Source organism: Saccostrea cucullata, unplaced genomic scaffold, assembly GCF_032062105.1.
Source record: "Saccostrea cucullata isolate Sc308-1 unplaced genomic scaffold, CSIRO_AGI_Scuc_v1 ctg604, whole genome shotgun sequence".
Taxonomy (NCBI): domain Eukaryota; kingdom Metazoa; phylum Mollusca; class Bivalvia; order Ostreida; family Ostreidae; genus Saccostrea; species Saccostrea cuccullata.
The window spans coordinates 196,448-214,552 of NW_026928921.1; the positions used below are offsets into that span (position 1 = coordinate 196,448).

The 18,105-nt window shown below is 35.0% G+C and overlaps 2 protein-coding genes across 4 annotated transcripts in view; one reads left to right on the plus strand and one right to left on the minus strand.

Annotated features, from left to right (window-relative positions):
• LOC134279230 (protein angel homolog 2-like) overlaps positions 1 to 17,259 on the plus strand; it is a 128,680-nt gene extending 111,421 nt beyond the window's left edge. Inside the window, exons 1-5 of one of the 3 annotated variants that reach the window (XM_062761583.1) lie at positions 6,561 to 6,639; positions 7,002 to 7,474; positions 14,735 to 14,961; positions 15,860 to 15,929; positions 16,044 to 17,259. In XM_062761583.1, coding sequence (XP_062617567.1) covers positions 7,063 to 7,474; positions 14,735 to 14,961; positions 15,860 to 15,929; positions 16,044 to 16,975 — 1,641 coding nt within the window. In that variant the 5' untranslated portion in view covers positions 6,561 to 6,639; positions 7,002 to 7,062 and the 3' untranslated portion in view covers positions 16,976 to 17,259. Of the gene's footprint in view, positions 1 to 6,560; positions 6,640 to 6,817; positions 7,475 to 14,734; positions 14,962 to 15,859; positions 15,930 to 16,043 lie in introns of those variants that run through there. The other 2 variants (XM_062761582.1, XM_062761581.1) reach the window with 2 other exon arrangements.
• LOC134279244 (DDB1- and CUL4-associated factor 4-like) lies at positions 583 to 4,925 on the minus strand. The gene is made up of 5 exons (XM_062761600.1): positions 4,785 to 4,925; positions 2,999 to 3,829; positions 2,557 to 2,724; positions 1,919 to 2,033; positions 583 to 1,057 (listed from the first exon to the last, which is right to left on the minus strand). Exons 1-5 carry the CDS (start codon positions 4,923 to 4,925, stop codon positions 867 to 869), a joined length of 1,446 nt encoding a protein of 481 aa, XP_062617584.1. The 3' UTR covers positions 583 to 866.
• Positions 17,260 to 18,105: the final 846 nt, after the last annotated feature.

Sequence of the window (18,105 nt, forward strand, 5' to 3'; positions counted from 1 at the left end):
GTCAAATGCTTCGAGAAAAAGTAGTTGGGACTTCCTTATTCATGCCATTACAAATTTCAGTGATACCATGAGATACCATAGAACTTTCAACCGTATCAAAAAATTTTCCTTCTCAGTTGGCTATTATTCTGTATTGCTAGTTACACTAATAGTTTAACAGACGGTTGTTTGGAAATTGATATTGAGACATTAACATGTATAAAGAATTAAGAAAGTGATAATAAAGAAGATGGGTGAACAAGTGGCCGGAATGCCTATGTTGCAACAAACATGAAGTGAAAAAATTTGCATGCCTTGTTCATCAATCTTCTTTGTTTGAAGCTTACATATAATTGTTAGTGTCAAGTAAAAAATATTGGCCCCAATAAACCATGATTAAGTGATCTTTCTTTGCTGGTAATTTCAATATCTTGTAATGGGTATTTACAAAATTTATCTTGTAATTACCAGCAAATAACTAGGTGTCTTGCAATAAACTAAATTATTTTCTCTAATTATTTGGTATTCTCTTGTAATAAGGAGATCTTTTCTCACAGTACTGTAATAAAATTGCAGAAATAAGATGATGTGGAAAAAAGTAAATAAAACAAATCACTATATTTTGGTAAGATGTTAAAATTTTTTACAAATAAAACTTGTTCTTGTTTAATGTTCCAACGTCATACAGATACAAACTTGTAAGTTATTGCTAGCTCCTCACTGCAGTTCAGACTTTAAGCTGTACGGACTTTATACTTTAATGATTACCAGTAGATGCCAGCTCCTTACAGCAGTTCAAACTTTATACATATATAACTTTTTGCCTGATCGTAACAGCAAATCAGACTTTATACAAGAAAACCTTGCTGCTTGATCCTAACAGCTGTTCACACTTTATATATGTACAACTTGTTGCCGGATCCTAACAGCAGTGCAGAGTTGCCAGCTTTGTTTCCCCATCTATCAGAATACAAAACCACTGGTACACATGTTGAGGAACAGGGCACTGGAGAAGGAATGGTTCTAAGGAGTCGTCCTGAGTTCTTACACCAAAACCTTGTGTAGCCTTCTAAATCACCTGAAACCAATACATAGTGTTGAAATTAAAACTATACCTATAAAAACAAGAGGCCCATTGGCCATATCACTCACCTAAGCACTTGGCATTAGCTAGGAAAAAATTTACAGAGAAAAGGGAGGGCTTGAATTATAGACAACCTGAGCATGCTTCTGTATCAGTATTACTAATGGCTTTGCTGTTTTTGAGCAGCAGATTTTTAAGGATTTTATCCCTACTTATATATTTGTAAAAATTTGATCCCCTGTTGTGGCCCAACCTTGTCCTGAGGATCATCATTTGAATAAATAACTCCCAAGGGGTCACCACTGAACAAACTTGAATCTACATTCTGAAGATACTTCCATCCATGTATCAATATGACTAAACATGGCTTTGCTGTTCTTAAGAGGAAGGTCTTTAAATATTTTTCCTATATATCCTTAAAACTTTGATCCCCCATTGTGGCCCTACCCTACTTCAAGGCGTCATTTGAGCAAATTTGTATCTATTTACGTAAAGAAGGTTTCCTATAACTTTAAATTTTTTGGCCCAGTGGTTTTTGAGAAGATTTTTAAGACATGCCACAAAATTTTCAGTATTTTTTAATTATCCCACCCCCTGAAAAAGGACATAACCCTTAATTTGAACAAATCTGACTCAATTTCACCAAAGGATGGTTTGTGGTAATATTGGTTGAAATTGGAGCGATGGTTCTGGAGAAGAAGTCAAAAAATGTGAAAAGTTTACAGAGGGAAAGACACCTAGACAAACTTACTGACCACAGACAAAATGTGATCAGAAAAGCTCACTTGAGCATTCAGCTTAGGTGAGCTAAAAATATAGGACAACATAATAAAAATGATAAAATATTATACTTACATCCATAAACTAACTCCTCTGAAACATCCATGTGGACAGGGATGCGTGTACCCTCATTTTTCATGCCTCTGTATTCCACCACTACTTTCTTCATCCGAAGATCCCAAAGTAATGCCTTAAATAAGAGATTAAAAAATTGTTCTATTGAAATTTGCTACACTCACTTACATATTTGTTTTAAAACTGTAAAATGAAAGAATTTGGATATCCCCCGACAAAATTGTTGAATGTAAAAGCCCAAACATTCTTAACAAAACTACCACATTAAGGTTCATAAACCCTCTGCTCACTCATATGAAATTTTTCTTTAACTTTTATGATTTTCCAAAGGAAATGTATGTGCTGAATAATAGACAAACAATTAAAGCATGGCTAGCGGGGCAATATTTGAAAAAAAAAAAGGCACTTAAACTTGACAAATTTATAAAGGAATAATAGACATTTGTGTCATTAAGAGTTATCTCTCTTATCAGAGTATCAATGTACCTTAACATGATTTTTATACTTTAAAAAATCTTAATAGAAGGGGGTCTGGGAGTGCATCATTAGTCAGTACCTGGTAAATGTATATGATTATAAGGCACAGATTTCTGTTAATTTACCAGTAAGTTTTTCAAATGCATCTGAATAATACATACATTTCCAAGTGCATCATTGGCTAAGAGATGGACATCATCTTGTGTCAGCTGTAGACTTGTCACAAGGCCTTTCATTTTCAGCTCAGTGAATGTTCGACCTGGGTGGCTCCGAGTGTCCCGGGTCAATATATGCCCCTTCATGTTGCCACAAAACAGGAGACAGGGATTCTATATTGTAATTTAAATGATATGATATAATAAGGGTACAAACTAGAGGAATGTGAGCACTGAGATCACAAAATATTATAACCCCCCCTTCTTATGCATAGAAATGAGAAGGTCCATGTTTTGTTATAGGAAACCCCAAATGTCTCTGATAAATATGCATAATAGATCACAATGGAATTATGTTTAAGAATTCTGTGAAAGTTATAGTAAATAACTATATTTTCATTTACATGTACTCTGTCAGTTTGTTGTATGTTATATATCTCTAATTTACCTGATGGGTGAATGTCGTACTGAACACATCACTTTTATGTGAGTAGATTTCCCAGAGTCGGCGGGTTTCTACCTCTATAAGTAGGGCCCCTTTCTCACATCCAATACAGAACCTCCTATAGTCTGAGTCCAGAGCACAACACCAAATGTATTTCTGGCCAATACTGTAAGAAATTGGGGTCCCACACATGCCTTGATTAGAGACCTTACAAATGTACGCAGTGCTGCTAGTGTTACCAATGAAAGGCACTGTGGTATACAACAAATGAAGGGGTAGAGATTTCTTTTTCTCTGTCCAAAAAATACTAGATGCGCCAGCACATAAACTCAGATCTGAATTTTCAAAATCGATTTCTATAGCACCAAAATTAGCCATTGAAACATCTGCGATATTTATAAACTTGGCTAAACTACTTGTAAGATCCCACAGAGATATAAGTTTATCAGAGTTTGAATTTAATCCCATCACTTTGGGATGTTCCACAATTCCATGAATTGATGGCACAACTATTGTCTGAGTAGAATTATTATCAATGCAAGATATTCTCTTATGAATGAAATATCTCTGAAATTGACAATTACTGAGGCTTCCTATCTCCTGTCTGCTTATTAAGTCAAGGAAATGGTGAGTATGCAATTTGTCTGTCTGTCTGTTAAGGTTTTCTTTCCTTTTCACCTCCTTTGCTTTCTTTTCTATGTTCTGTTTTGTTATGGTATGTCCTAGGCTGGAGAATTGATTAGGCTGGATTTTGAAGTATTTTTTCTTCTCTGGGTCATAATAAAACCCTGGTATTTGTATGCAAGTTAAAGAAAAGAGCAATTGAACATTTTTTTAGCTACTGATTACATGTGCATTAAACAAATTTTAGCATTTAGGTGTACATTGGTCATTGTATATAATTAAGGAATTACTGTTTGTTGTTATTAATAGGTTATAATGTCAGCTAGGGAAAGTGGAAACATGGGATAATTTACATAATGGACTGCTTTGAAGAATAATTACTGTATACAGGGTTATTTTCGCCCCTTGTTATTTTCGCCCTATTAAATTTGTAAACAATTTTGCCCCGTTTTAAATTCGCCCATGCAGTCATAGTTCTGTTTAAGAAATTATGCTGTGTAATTTGAATTCGCCCCGTTTTAAATTCGCCCAATCAAGGAGAGGGCGAAAGGGGCGAAAATAAAACGGGGGCAAAAATTTCCCTGTATACAGTAAATTGTTAAAAGTTTCAAATTTCATATTTGTGCCTGGCACACACAGAAATTCAAAGTGCATTTCACATTCATAAGATGCATGCATACTGAGTACTGACTGTTGGACACAACAAATTACTCAAGGAAATTGACATGTATGTCAGGCAATTGGCCTTCAATTGGCGAAATTTTCATTCAAATTGTAAATATCAATTATAAATTAATTTTTACACACTAACTTTAAAAAAAAAATTTAAAAGTTGGGAAATTAAAAAAAGGTTTTAAGATGTACTCTGATAAGAAATGGAAAATTACCTTGAGGTTGCCAGGATACATGTGCAAAGTTCAACCACATTTAATTTAAATTGTCCATAAAAATAATTACAAAATGTATTATGTAAGAATTATTTTGAAAAACATACACAGTTAATTTGTAGGCCTAATGTAAAAAAAAAATAAATAAATAAATAAAGAGGAATTGTCAAACATGGCATTTCAACTGTTCAACAGATTACAGTGATTAGAGTGATACTCCATTGTTTACAATACACAGAAACATAAAAAGATATCATAGTCTGTGGACGCTCTGGTACTGGAGCTGCCCTCTCCTCCCTCTCCTCTGCTATCCACGGTTGACCCTGTTCTTTTACCGTTTGAGTCAGCATTCGGACGTCGATTCGTTCGCCATTTCCTCCTCCCCTTCCCCATATGTCTGTAGCTATTTGAATCATCATCTTTTCCACCTCTGTTCCATTTAGATTTGGGATGCCTTGGTTTCATAGCTGACAACAGACAAGAGCGTGAAGACGAACAGAAACTGTTTACTTTCGTTTTTGACATTCTACTTTCATTTTCAGAGATTGCGCTTTCGCATTTTCGCATCGCATTGCGATCGAGGCGTCTCCTCCTATTTGTAATAATTAATGACAATTTGATTCTGGTTAACTACAATACCCTTATTTGACAATATTACAACAAAAAGAGAGGCAACTATACATTCAGTGAACATTTTCTAGTAAAATATTGTTTCTGTAAAAGGGGGAGGGGCAATCCATTAATATATAATTACGTGCTTGGTCTCTCAAGGACAGATTACTTATTTTCGAATGATCAAGGATACTTTATATTTTTTCTTCATTGAAAAATGTCTGACCCCAAAAAAGTACTCTTAAACTCAACAGTTGTATTTCGGAGAGAGAGAGAGGGCCCGGGGGGGAGTGAAGGACAGATTATTTATTTTCTAGACTACGAAAGTCTATTAGGATCAATCTATGGATTTTATTTAAAGAGGTTAGGCCTATAACATCTTTCAAAAAGGTGTAAAAACGCCAAAAGGCGTGATTACGCGTTTCCCTTTCAAAAGGGTGTTGAATAACGCCTTTCCAAAAATGCGTCAAATACGCATTATGAAAAAGCGTATAATTAATATTAGTACATGGAGATAAGAAACATTTTTCAAGCACAAAAAGTCCATAAAACAATATAACGTAGGAGTAGAAGACACAGACCTCCGAAACATCACCGGTGTATGGGATCAGGTGTCATGGAGGAGTGAGCATCCCCTACCGACTATATGGTAGCTGCAGAACTGTAGCTCTCCGAAAAAAAAATATGTTGACAGATAGGAGAGCTACAGTGCCATTCATTGAGAAAACTGTATATTTATTGCGCACAATAAAGTGCGCTGCTCCTTGATTTATTTCTCCATGTTTTTAAAACTCCAAAATATTTTTTGGAGAGCTACAGTTCTGCAGCTAACTAAATGGAGGCAACGTTAACAGTACCTCTTCTTTTTTCATGCGCGGATCTAGACGGATGTCCGGTCGGAACCCTGGAATTTGCAGAGAAAACGCAGACTTCCCCCTTTTTTAGTTTTGTTTTTTCTTTCTTTTTTTTATTTGCTTGTCAAAAAATGTCTGCGTTGGAATTTTTTTTGACTGGGTTGAACACCCCCCCCCCCCCGGAAAAATTCCTGGATCCCCTCGCTCCTCTGATCCTGTTTTTTTTCTGTGAAAGACAGACAATCGGACAGATAGACATTTAAATCAATTTCACAAAGAGGGGAACTATAAGCATCGCACATGTACCATGTGTCAAAAAATTAAAAAATGTGTGTCATAGGGGCCTTCATATGGGGTGTTCACTGAATTTAGTTTAACCAATAACTGAATAAGCTCGGGTAGTTCAGTTTTTTTTTTTTAATTCAAAACAATTCTATGTTCAATTCCTGTGATATAAATACAAATATAAAATTTAAACACGCTTTTTATATAACAATGAAAGTAGATGTACTGATGTAGCTGAAGTCAAGTCGTAAACAGTCAACGTACAACCATTTTCCGACACTTTGCGTTTTACAGCCGCACCGCACTTGGACGGGGATTTGGGCTTTTTAAACATGATGAGTAATCAAATCAATGCAGCATTAAATGTCCTTGCGTAAGACAGGTTAGAAAATCACTATTGCAGATAATTATTATATATATTCAAATGAAAATCATTAAATGGATTGTTTTGACCCCTATACACACACAAAACAACCTCTTTCGTAAGTTTCCATCATTGAACCATGTGATCATATGTCGACCTCGTGAACGAGTCGTGATTACGTGAATGAAATGTTTGTATTTTCATGATCAGACATTCAAGTTTTAAGATTAAAAATTACGAAATTAATGTAAGTTTGCCAAAGGAACCTGTTACTTTAACTAACAGGGAATGAACTCCATCTTAGATAGGGCCTAGACCTACTTTGAAAGTGTAGCAAGAAAAACAACCATGAAATTAAGAGTGTTTTACTTTAACTGTAGGAAACACGTTGGATATGTTAGAAGTTTCCAAGGAAGTTGGTGTCAGCTGAAAGTAGCCCATATGTCATCAGTGAGACCCAGACCAGTAGAGGTCATTGATTTGACTGAAGACACTGTGACCAGTGAACCCCCACCTATCCAGAGAAACAACAAAGGGAAATTTGTTAATTATAAATCTACCAGTGATGAAAATGGTCCAATTAATGGAGGATTTGGTAACAGAGTGAATGCAACTCAAAATTCAAAAAGTAGCAATATGTTTAGACCATTGCCAACTTTGAAACAAGCTGGGCAAGTTGTGAGGCATTTCAAGAGAGTTAATAAACCTGTTCAAACTCTGGGAGAGGGACCCATTGCCCCAGGGTGTATACAAAGTCAAAGCACTGAAGCACGGGCAGTAAGGGAGGAGAGTCTATCTCAAACAGAAAATCCTAAGCTGAAAAGATCTCGTACTGAACCATCATTCCAAACAGGTATCAATTATATTAAGTACCGGTAACTGAAATTTAGCGCTATCTTATACATTTGCACTTTGAGGAATGCTTTAATATGCTTTATTTATAATTAACTTTTCATTCATTTAATGAATTTCATTTACACTTGCAAGATTTTATATACAGTAAATCGAGAATATTAGGCGCACTATTAATTTTAGCGCCTTTGACGCAAGAGCCCTTTGAACGCTATAATTTATTGTGCGATAAATTTCTAAATTTTGTTTTTTGTGTGTGTTCAAAGCTTTCACATAAGTACATGTAAACCGGAACGCACGATTACGTAATGTAGAAGGGTCATTTGATTGTATAAACACACTAGCACTGTACATGGTAGGTTCGATCGAGAAAGTTCTGCCAATTATAATTTAAATAAACTATAATTGTTTCCCTGGTAGTTTTTACCCGGCCGATTCTTATCATTAGCACCTTCAAAGTTTGGCTTCTCAGTGCGTCAATCATCTATCGCCTTGAGGTAGACAATGCAATCAAGCATGGCGATTGAGCTTGCAGACAATACCTGATTATGATTACCGTTTATCCAAGTAACTTTCCTTCGATGCATGTATTGTATTAATATGAAAAAAATGCATAAATGCTGCACTTCTTTTATTTAAAATAAAATTATACTAAGTTTTAACATTGTGCCACGTCCATGTGATTGCAATTGCAACCACGGTAGAGTTGACGAATGTTTACTTATATAGGGGCCCGGACTGCTATTGTGTTTTTGTGCTTGACTAACCAAAAAGTCAAATACGGGTGGGGATATAAAACAAATTATTATGCTTCCTGTCAGTTTGTCTCTATATAACCCATACCCTACTATTCTCGCATAGTGGTCTAAGGATTTATATAGCGTAAGCATACTATGCCGAAATAGTGCACGGCTTTATTTACTGAACAAAATTCTTCCATGCACATGCCGGGGATCGAACTGACGACCATGAGATTGTCAGTCCGATGCCTTATCGATTACGCCATAGAGACCATCACTGATTGGTATAATTTTATGAAATATATAAACTTAATTTATACAATTGACACAAGAAGGAGAAAATAGACAAATATTATTTGAAAACAGTTATATTATTCTAAGGAACTTTAGATTAATGTGTACAACAAACTTTCAAACTAATTACATACAGATCGTTAGATGAACTGATTTTATAGGGTCATTAAAACGCTTTTTTATATGACGCTTGATTGAAGGATGTAAAAGAAAATTATCAATGAGAATCGACGTCTGCAAACAAATAAGGCTTACGAACAAAACAGAAAATAAAGATGTGTTGCTTTGGGACAGAAAATCCCGACTTATTTAGAGAAAATACTAGTAACCAAAATAACTAAGCATGCAAACAATTTTAGCATGAATATTTTGAATTAGTTCTTGCAGGTGCGCTGTTTAAGCACCGATATTTTCAGGAAAAAGTCAAATAGATTGCCGCATAAATAATTAACAGTCAGCATAATAATAACAATAGTGTTGCATTATGCATGTACTATGCCTAAATAGTAGGCAGGGTTTGACACATAGTGCACTCGCCTCCGGCTCGTGCACCATGTGTCAAACCCTGCCTACTATTTAGGCATAGTACATGCATAATGCAACACTATTATATAAATATCACATTCATATATTTGAATGACAAGTGCAAGCGCTAAAATTTATTTGCGCCAATGTATTCCCACATGCGTTTGCGCTAAAATACGTATGCGCCAAATTTTCTCGTTTGACAGTAGATCCTTTATCATTTATGGTAGGGTAACTGTAAACTTGCATCAAAACTTACCGTAAATGAATGAAAATGTATCATAGAGGCCAATTTGAGGGAATCAGCAAGATTCCAGTTCTCCAAGAGCAAGTCTATTTCCCAGTCAAAAACTCTAAGTGTATTACATTTGTAAAATTAAATAATAAACTGATATTATTAAGAATAAAAAAATGTAATGGAGTGCTTGGATTATACAAGCATTTGACTGGTTTTTAATTACCGGGTATAATCCATGATTGGAACACCACTATATATAGGTTAATATTGTAGATATTGGATAATGGTCTAGACATATGTAATGCATGGGTAAATATATTTTTCATTATTTTAATATCTGTAACTTTAAACAGTATATTTGTAACATTATTCATGCAGTTCAGTATCATATTTATTAAATAGCATAGCTTAATGCCTTAATTATAAAGGTTTATTATGAAAAGAAAACTGGGATCTTGCTAAGAATTGAAGTTAGACTGCACACAAAGACAGAGGTGCATGTTTTGATTGTTCAGTATGTTCAGCATGTTAGTAGTTTTAAGATGTTTTATGATTTAAGTGGGTTGATTTTAGGTCTGTAGTAAAATCAACATTCCAGTGCAGTCTTGATTCGATTCAGAATGGGGAACCGGAGTCGGTTATCTTATCTTGTATCGGTAGGGGGCGCCACAGGAAAATGCGGTCCATTACAAAAGTGATAAAACCTGTGAAGATGGATAATCAGCATCCATTCTCGAATACGATATCGGAAAGCACACACGTTTCAGTTACAATCCTTAATTTACTATGGCATCTAATTGTGGTGATATGACTATACCTGAACTTAAGAACGAGTTAGAAAAGTTTGGAGCAAAGAAATCAGGAAGGAAGTGGGAACTTGTGGAGAGGTAAATAAACATACGATGTTTTCATGCAAATCCAAGTAAACATTATTAATAACACAGTAAATAATTATCAATGGTGTGTAAAAGATTAACATTAAGTCAAATTGACAGTAAATATCAGAATTACCTCGTTTAAGAAACTAATTCTTAAATAATCTGCAACTTTAGCGTGTTAGATTTTTAACTTGAATTTCCTCGGTAATTCTAACATCGATCTCATATTGCTTGGTGCTTGCAGTAAAATAAGAATACTTCTCTACATTTTTATTATTAAGCAGTATTATTATTTCCTGATTGTTGCAGCTATGTTTCACTCAAAATATACATGAAAAAGAATTAAATATGCTTATTTTATTGCAGACTTGAAGCCTACAGAAGAAATGCACATTGTGCTAAGACCGATGTTTATGGACCTGAATTTATGATGATGACGCCAGATCCACAACTCTACAAGGACCTTCATGGTGACAAGACCTTTCCAGGTTGCACAGAGGCAGAAATTTCCACTTTCTTGTCGAAGTTTAATAAGACAACTGATAAGAAAGGAAGGGATATGTACAACGATGGGTTTATCCAGTATGTGAGGGTGACATTTCATGATTCAAATTGGTTCGTTAGAAGTAGTGTAAAAGCTTCAATGATGAAGTCTGTGAAATATGTTGTTGACATTATGATAGGAAAAGACAGAAGTGTTATAGAGTCTCAATGTGAATGTGCGGCAGGCATGGGACCCGATGCACATTGCAAGCATGTCTGTGCTGTACTTTTTTCATGTGCAGATTTTGTTAAGCATGGGACATACAAAACAGAACTCACCTGCACACAGAGGTTACAAACTTTTCATCGTGCTAAGCCCCATAAAGGAAGCCCTATGAAAGCAAGACAGTTGGACATGCCAGGCTGTGACGAAGTATGCAATAATGACTATGACCCTCGTCCAGTTGAATTTAGAGGCAATCCGGGATACCAGTCTTACTTTAGAAATGTGTGCTTGAATTACCCAGGTATTAGTAAGACTCCAATTTTTCAGCTGTATGAGCCTGTAAACATGAAAGCTTACAACCTGGACCATGACTATCTAAAAGACACGTTTAGTGAAAATCATTTGAAACTTTTAAATGTATCAGAAATTTCAGAGGAGAATGCACGTCAAGTTATGATAAAAACAGCTACACAAGCGGCCAACGACCTTTGGTTTGAGGAACGTTGCAAACGTCTTCATTCTTCGGTATTCGGGAGAATATGTAAAGCAACTGATCGAACTGATAAGGTGAAACTTGCTGACTTTTTAACAACAAAGGCACAAAAAATTAATGCTAAACCTATTCTTCATGGAAGAAAATACGAAAAAGAAGCTGTGAAGAAGTACCAGGAAATTTCGGGACGCACAGTTTACAATAGTGGAATTTGTGTCAGTCTGGACTCCCCTCATTTAGCAGCAACCCCAGATGGTATTATTGACGATGACACCTTGATTGAAGTTAAGTATCCATTTGTGGCAAGAAACAGTTTTATTTCCTCAAAAACAGTTCCTTATATCAAGCAGTCCGGAAGTAAATTTTATTTGAATAACCCATGACTATTACTATCAGGTCCAAGGACAACTTTACTGTGCAGAGAAAAATGAGTGTATATTTGTTGTGTATACTTTCAATGACTTTTTGTTCTTTGCAATAGAAAGGGATGATAAATTTATTGATGAGATGAAGAAAAAATTGAATGAATTCTATGAAGATTTTTTTAAGTCTGCTCTATTGGAAAAAACTTTTTTCAAGACATATGATGGAAAATGTAGTTGCAATAAAGAAAAATGAAATAAAGACTTTTTTTCTCTTATTATGTCATTTTTAATACCAAGTTATGCATAAGATGGCACTATGCAATTCTTAAAATTACACAACATGAAACAAACATAGATTATTTCTGAAGAAAGTTTTGTTTCAGAACTATTCATAGGCTCAGTCAGAATTTTGAATGTTTTTGCAAGTCCAATGATCCTCTCAATGTGCACACGTTTGCTGGATATTTTTCGGTCCTCAATCACAGTAGCACATGACATTCTGTTTTTCTTTTTGAAAAATGTTGGTGTATTTATTTGAATGTTCCTGTGTACAAACATATCCTGCACATTGAAACCTTTGTCCGCCATTATTGAATCTCCAGAATTGCACATTTCTAACAGCCTACTTCTTTCAACTATTTGACGGTCACTTGTGGATCCCCCATAAGCTGTAGAAATATAAGATGTTAATCCACCTGGTGTCGCTCCTACAAGAACTTTTACCGTGTTACGGTTTTTATAGGTAGAATACGTTGCTTGCTGTGGCTTTGGTAACTTTGGTCTTTTAATTGGACACTCTGTGCCATCTATTATCACTCTAGTATTTGGAAATTTTGTTTTAAAATCTGATGGACAGTAATATTTTACAAGATACTTTGTAGGCCAAATGTCGATTTCCTGCCATTGCTTACTCATGAATAAAATCCATGTAAAAAATATATTTGATACAGTCTTTTCGGAAACTCCAAATAATCTTGAAAGTTCAAAATTGGTCGTATGGCGCCGTAACTTGCAGAGGACTAAGAAAAATTGGTCAGGAACACTTATGTTTGAAACCTTATGATAAATATAATTCAAACAGTGAGCTGCAGGTCCTAAGGTTCTTAAAACAAAATAAAATTTAGTTAGAGTTTCCAATCCAGTATAGAAATTTACTCCGGCATCATCATTTGTAAAGTTTTCAATACTCATTGGGGGATACCGAGGAGTTTGTGTCTGTACATCAAAAAATTTAACGTCAGATTTCTGAACAGTGACTTGAATTTCTTCAGCCAAAATTTGGGTAGAGTTAGATACAATTTCCTCGGATACTTGCAGATCATCAGCTGATGTATAGATGAATTCATCTATGGAAGACGAAGCAGAAAATTCTTCTGCTAGTTTTCGTTTGATGCCTCTGGACTTGGCTCTGTCGGCTCGTTCATGTGAATGTGGACTTGGCTCTACCCAGGGAAAAATGCTTGGCACTGCAGTTTTCTTCAATCTTTTACTTAAAGGAGTAGTTCCTAAGAATTAAATTATTTAATATATCAATACTTGTTCATAGTACTAGATTATTTATTAAATAATTAATTTATAATTTGAACTAACTTTTTAAAGCAAATAAAACAAATATAAATTTACTAAAATATTTTTATTATTACAAGTATTATTGTTATAAAATTGATGTTACAAAACATGCCCATGTGTTTATTTCAACTAAACAGGTCAAATTTGTTTTTAAGCAGGGTGCTAATTAGACATCAATGTCAAAACACAGTATCTTGTACTGGTAGATATGCATAAATTATCAGGCAACAGCATGTGTTCTTTTAGACATGCCTTGTGTTTATATTGTTAAAAGATAATGCGTTTGTAATAAATGACCAGTAATTGAAGTTGTCAGTGGGGAGTCTGCATGTGGCAGTGTCTGTAACGTTATCAGATTACTTCGTATGAGAGGTAAACAAGGGATTCGATATTTTAGTGCATTTCATCTAAGCAAATAAGGCATAAACATTGCTCAGAATAAAAATCTATTAACATTACTTTGCACATGCTTATCAAAGATTTCAAAATAAATAAATAAATATTGTTACCATGCTGGGTTTCAGTCAAATAGTCGTCTGATTTAAAATGTGCTCTGCAAACAACAGCATGAGTTGACGGAGTCCAGCTTTGAAAATAGTTTCACCACGTTTTATTGCGTGTATCCATGCTTTTCTTCTTAACGGATCTGTTGGAAATATATGGCCACCCCGATTACTACAATTCGGCACACAACAACAAGTTTCAGGCATGTTTTACGAGCATGTGTTTGACAGCAGATTGTTTACGTTTTTCTTCGATCGGTAACTACTGATAAGGCGCGAGGGTGTTCCGATACAGGACCGTGTTTGCCTGTGGCGCCCTCTAAAGAAAAGATAATCGGAGCAGGTTCCTAATTACAAAGCAGACTTTTATGAATAGGGACATAAAGTGTGCATGGTTATTCAGACCATTTTACATGACAGGATGCAGTTTTTTTTAAGTCTGATCAAACTAAATCAAAAACCACAGTTATCCAGTAAAGGAAAACATTACTCATAGTAAAGAAGAGAAACATTGATAATTTCCTACATCCTGACAAAGACAGCACATCCAGGACATCCTTATTTGGTCATTTTTGCAAAAAAATATTTAGGCCACTTAAGTAATCATCATGTACCAAAATTTAACATTACACAGTAATAATATACATTTTAGTAAAAGTCCATTTGCATACAATCAAATTTGCTTGCAATATAAATAATGATCCTTTACAATTTTGTATCTCCAATATTAATATTGATCACTATAAATACTAGTAATGGGAATACAGTGGATGAAGATCCAACCACTTTTTAAAAATGTATTTTTAACCTAATATCTCCAATCCTTGGATATATATTAAAAAAAATGCCTTCCTCAAAAGTTTTTTTTTTTCTGCCCAGACAAGTTTAGGATAATTTACAAGGTTTATCTAACTAACATAAACAAAATATTTTTCATACATTTTTAGGTTCTTCTAGTTTTGGTCAGAGGGAATGGGAGTTAACTCCCTTTGGAAAGGAATATCAAGAAAAAGGCCACAAGGGGCTCCCCTTCTCTCTCATGACTTACAATGTACTGGCCCAGGACCTTCTGTATGATAACCAGTACCTCTACCGGAACCACCCAGAGCAGGTCCTAGACTGGGGATACCGCAAACAGAAACTGTTGCAGGAATTTAATGAACACCAGCCGGATGTAAGTTGTTATAAAGGCATGCTTGTGATGGGGAGTTTTAATATTAAGAAATAAATTATGTATTTTAATTTAAAATTACTTTACTCCTCATGTAATAGTTTGTAAAATTATGCTGAGCATTACTAGGCATTAACTGTAGAAGTACAACCAAAAATAAAATGTAGTACAGGTGAAGTACAGTCTTTACTCATAGCAAGAATTGTGCTGTTAAATCCCTTACTTGGTCAACTGGTTTTATTGAAAGAGATATTCTCTGCTCTAATGAGCTTTTCTGATCATCTGTTTTCTGGCATCTGTCTGTCTAACTGCCTGTTTGCCCATCCATCTGGATTCTAACTAAATGACTGTAAGACCACGCTTACATCCAGTTACTCAGGTGAATGTTGTTGCCCATTGTCTTATTAAGAAGGTCTATTTTCCAAGAAACTTACAGTTATACATTGACCAATGCTGCGGGGATGCTTACCACTGGTCTGCTTTGATACTCAAGCTTTGATAGCCAAGACTAAACTTGAAGTCATCATGCATCTATTCGATAGATTCTAACACGTGTGCTTCAGATACTAATGGAAACCCATGGTTTTTTTTTAAAAAAGTGTAAGCCCTACTTGGACCAAACTTGCATAGAGGATGCAACTATGGATGCATACTTTTATATGTCATGCTATAGAAAAAAGATGCTGCTGCATCTGACAAAACTTTACTGTTTACTGTTTACAAAAGTTGCACAAAACCAAATGTGCTGGCCCACAACCAGATATGCAGTCCATTCAAAAGTAACTACCTAATCGTTCATTTTGTTTAAGACTTTTCCTTACTTACTATAGGTAATGTTCCTATAGGTGAGCTTTATAATACATGTATTAGACGACAAAATAGTATTTTTGTTGAATTTCAGGTATTATGCTTGCAAGAGGTTCAGAAAAGCCATCTAGAAGAGTTTTACAGACCACAACTGAATGCATTAGGTATGCAGTATATGCCTGTTATTGCAAATTTTATGAAAGCATTAAATTAAAAATTAAATGATAGCTTTTTGAGTCGCATTATTTTTCTTTACCTTGAATACATATATTTTGAAGGGTACGATTGTGAGTTCCTTCAGAGAACAAGTGGAAAAGTGGATGGCTGTGCAACCTTTTACAAGCGTGAAAAGTTTCGCAAGGAGGAGGTCAGACATGTTCATTATTTCCAAGTAGGTTCTCCACTCACAAACCGTGACAATGTAGGTCTCATTCTGAAACTCACTCCTCTCAGTGGACAGGAAGGATTCTGTGTTGCTAATACTCACCTGCTCTACAACCCGAAGCGAGGGGATATAAAACTTCTACAGCTGATAAAACTACTGGCTGAACTGGATCACATGGTTCCAGATTTTCAAACGGTTCCCATCATTTTGTGTGGAGATTTCAATGCCCGTCCTCATAGCTTCATGTTCAAATTCATTACTCAGGCATACTTGAGATACCATGGACTACCTTTAGAAGATATATCAGCACAGCGGTTTGGGGGTGGAAGAAAGTTACTGGATACAGGTCTGATTCCCTCAAACTTACCCATTTCAGACCAATGTCGCTACTTGGAAGATCATCATGTAGAAAAGCTTAAGAAAAGCCCAGTGTTGCAAGGTCAGTTCTACAGCTACCAGAGTTCTCCATACCATCATTTTCATTTTCCAAGTGTTTCGCAAAATTCAGGCTTTCTATGGCATAAGTTTCATCTAGTCTCAACATACTCACATTTCATAGAAAGAACTGGGGAACCAGAGGTGACCACACAGTCTAGTGATTACGACAGTTCTGTGGTGGACTATGTGTTTTATTCAGTGCTAGGAAGAGAATGCAAGTCCAGGAGGGGAAATTTCAACAACAGAAATATTATCGAGGGAAGGATGAAATTGTTAGGACGTTGGGGCCTACTGTCAAAGAAAGAAATTAGTGCACTTGGAAATTTGCCAAATTTTCAAAATCCATCTGATCATATGCCATTAATGTTGAAATTTCTGTTAACATAATGACTTTTGTCAATATTACATTACTGTACCTGGGGGGTAAATGTGAAATCTCAAATGAAACAAGGGCATTATTGTACAAATACTTTAACTTAGGTCTAGTTTTTTTTGCAAAATTGAAAATCTCTTGCATTGTTTATACCAGTGGTTGCTAGGAAAATGAGAAACTGAAAGGCAGCTGGTGGTGTAAATGTAAATTCAAACTGTTTTGAACATTGTTACAACATTGTATTTATGTACCAAAGAATAGATTAGTTTCATTGAATAAAGGTTATTTTGAAATCTCATTTTCTTTTTTAACTTGAATTATGTTTTCCCTCGATAGGGTCATGGTGGAGATGCAATGTTTTTTTAAAAGTTTATCTGTATATATTATTAATATATTGAATCTGGATCCATTGACTAGTATGCATCTAATCTTCAGTGTGTTGAATTTGATGAGTCAATTCTGTGCAATGATCTTGATTACCATAAATATCATACTGTACAAGTATTTTTTTCCGCGTGGTATTAATTTACGCTATGTACGTGGTCACAAATAATCCGCTGAAATTTGTCTAAGTGTACTTAACATCAATATAAGGCATATAGTGACAGTCTAGAAAATACGCATTATTTTATCTAAACAGAAATTGAAAACATGACCCTGTGGAAAAAAATCATCTTAAAATCAATTTAAAGATCAGGTCACTGGGGAATGAAATATCAGAATAGCCCCAGACATGGTCTGTTATTGACAAACTTCAATTTGTTTGAAGCTTAAAGATTTGTTTTTATCTCTGAAAGGTCAAAGTCACTTTGATATGCCATCACATATTGGCTGTTGCAAATTGCTCCTCACATTCAAAATAAGTTTTCTTGGTTCACTCTTCAGTGTCACCATAGTCAAGGTTACTGTTTACAGAAATGCAGATTTTTTTTTTTTGAAGGAAGGGCAATGTACATGTACCAATATTTTAACATGTGTCCTTTATAAAATTTACATATGTTTGCTTTACATCCTGATAAAGTCAAAAAAACGTTCCACAAAAATTATGTCATTTCCAGGATTTTGCAGCACATTGGCTTCTCTGCTTTGTTGGTTGAAGCAAGTTAGAGAATTACTAAGTTATGATTTTTTTTTTCATTTTCCT

Excerpts from the sequence above, each read along its gene's own strand:
- LOC134279244 (XM_062761600.1), bottom strand. The coding sequence starts at position 4,925 with ATGATGATTCAAATAGCTACAGACATATGGGGAAGGGGAGGAGGAAAT. Across the intron at positions 3,830-4,784 it reads GGGAGGAGAGGGCAGCTCCA|AAAAATGTTCAATTGCTCTT; the intron begins GTACCAGAGCGT and ends ATCAGTAGCTAA. Across the intron at positions 2,725-2,998 it reads GTACGACATTCACCCATCAG|AATCCCTGTCTCCTGTTTTG; the intron begins GTAAATTAGAGA and ends ATTACAATATAG.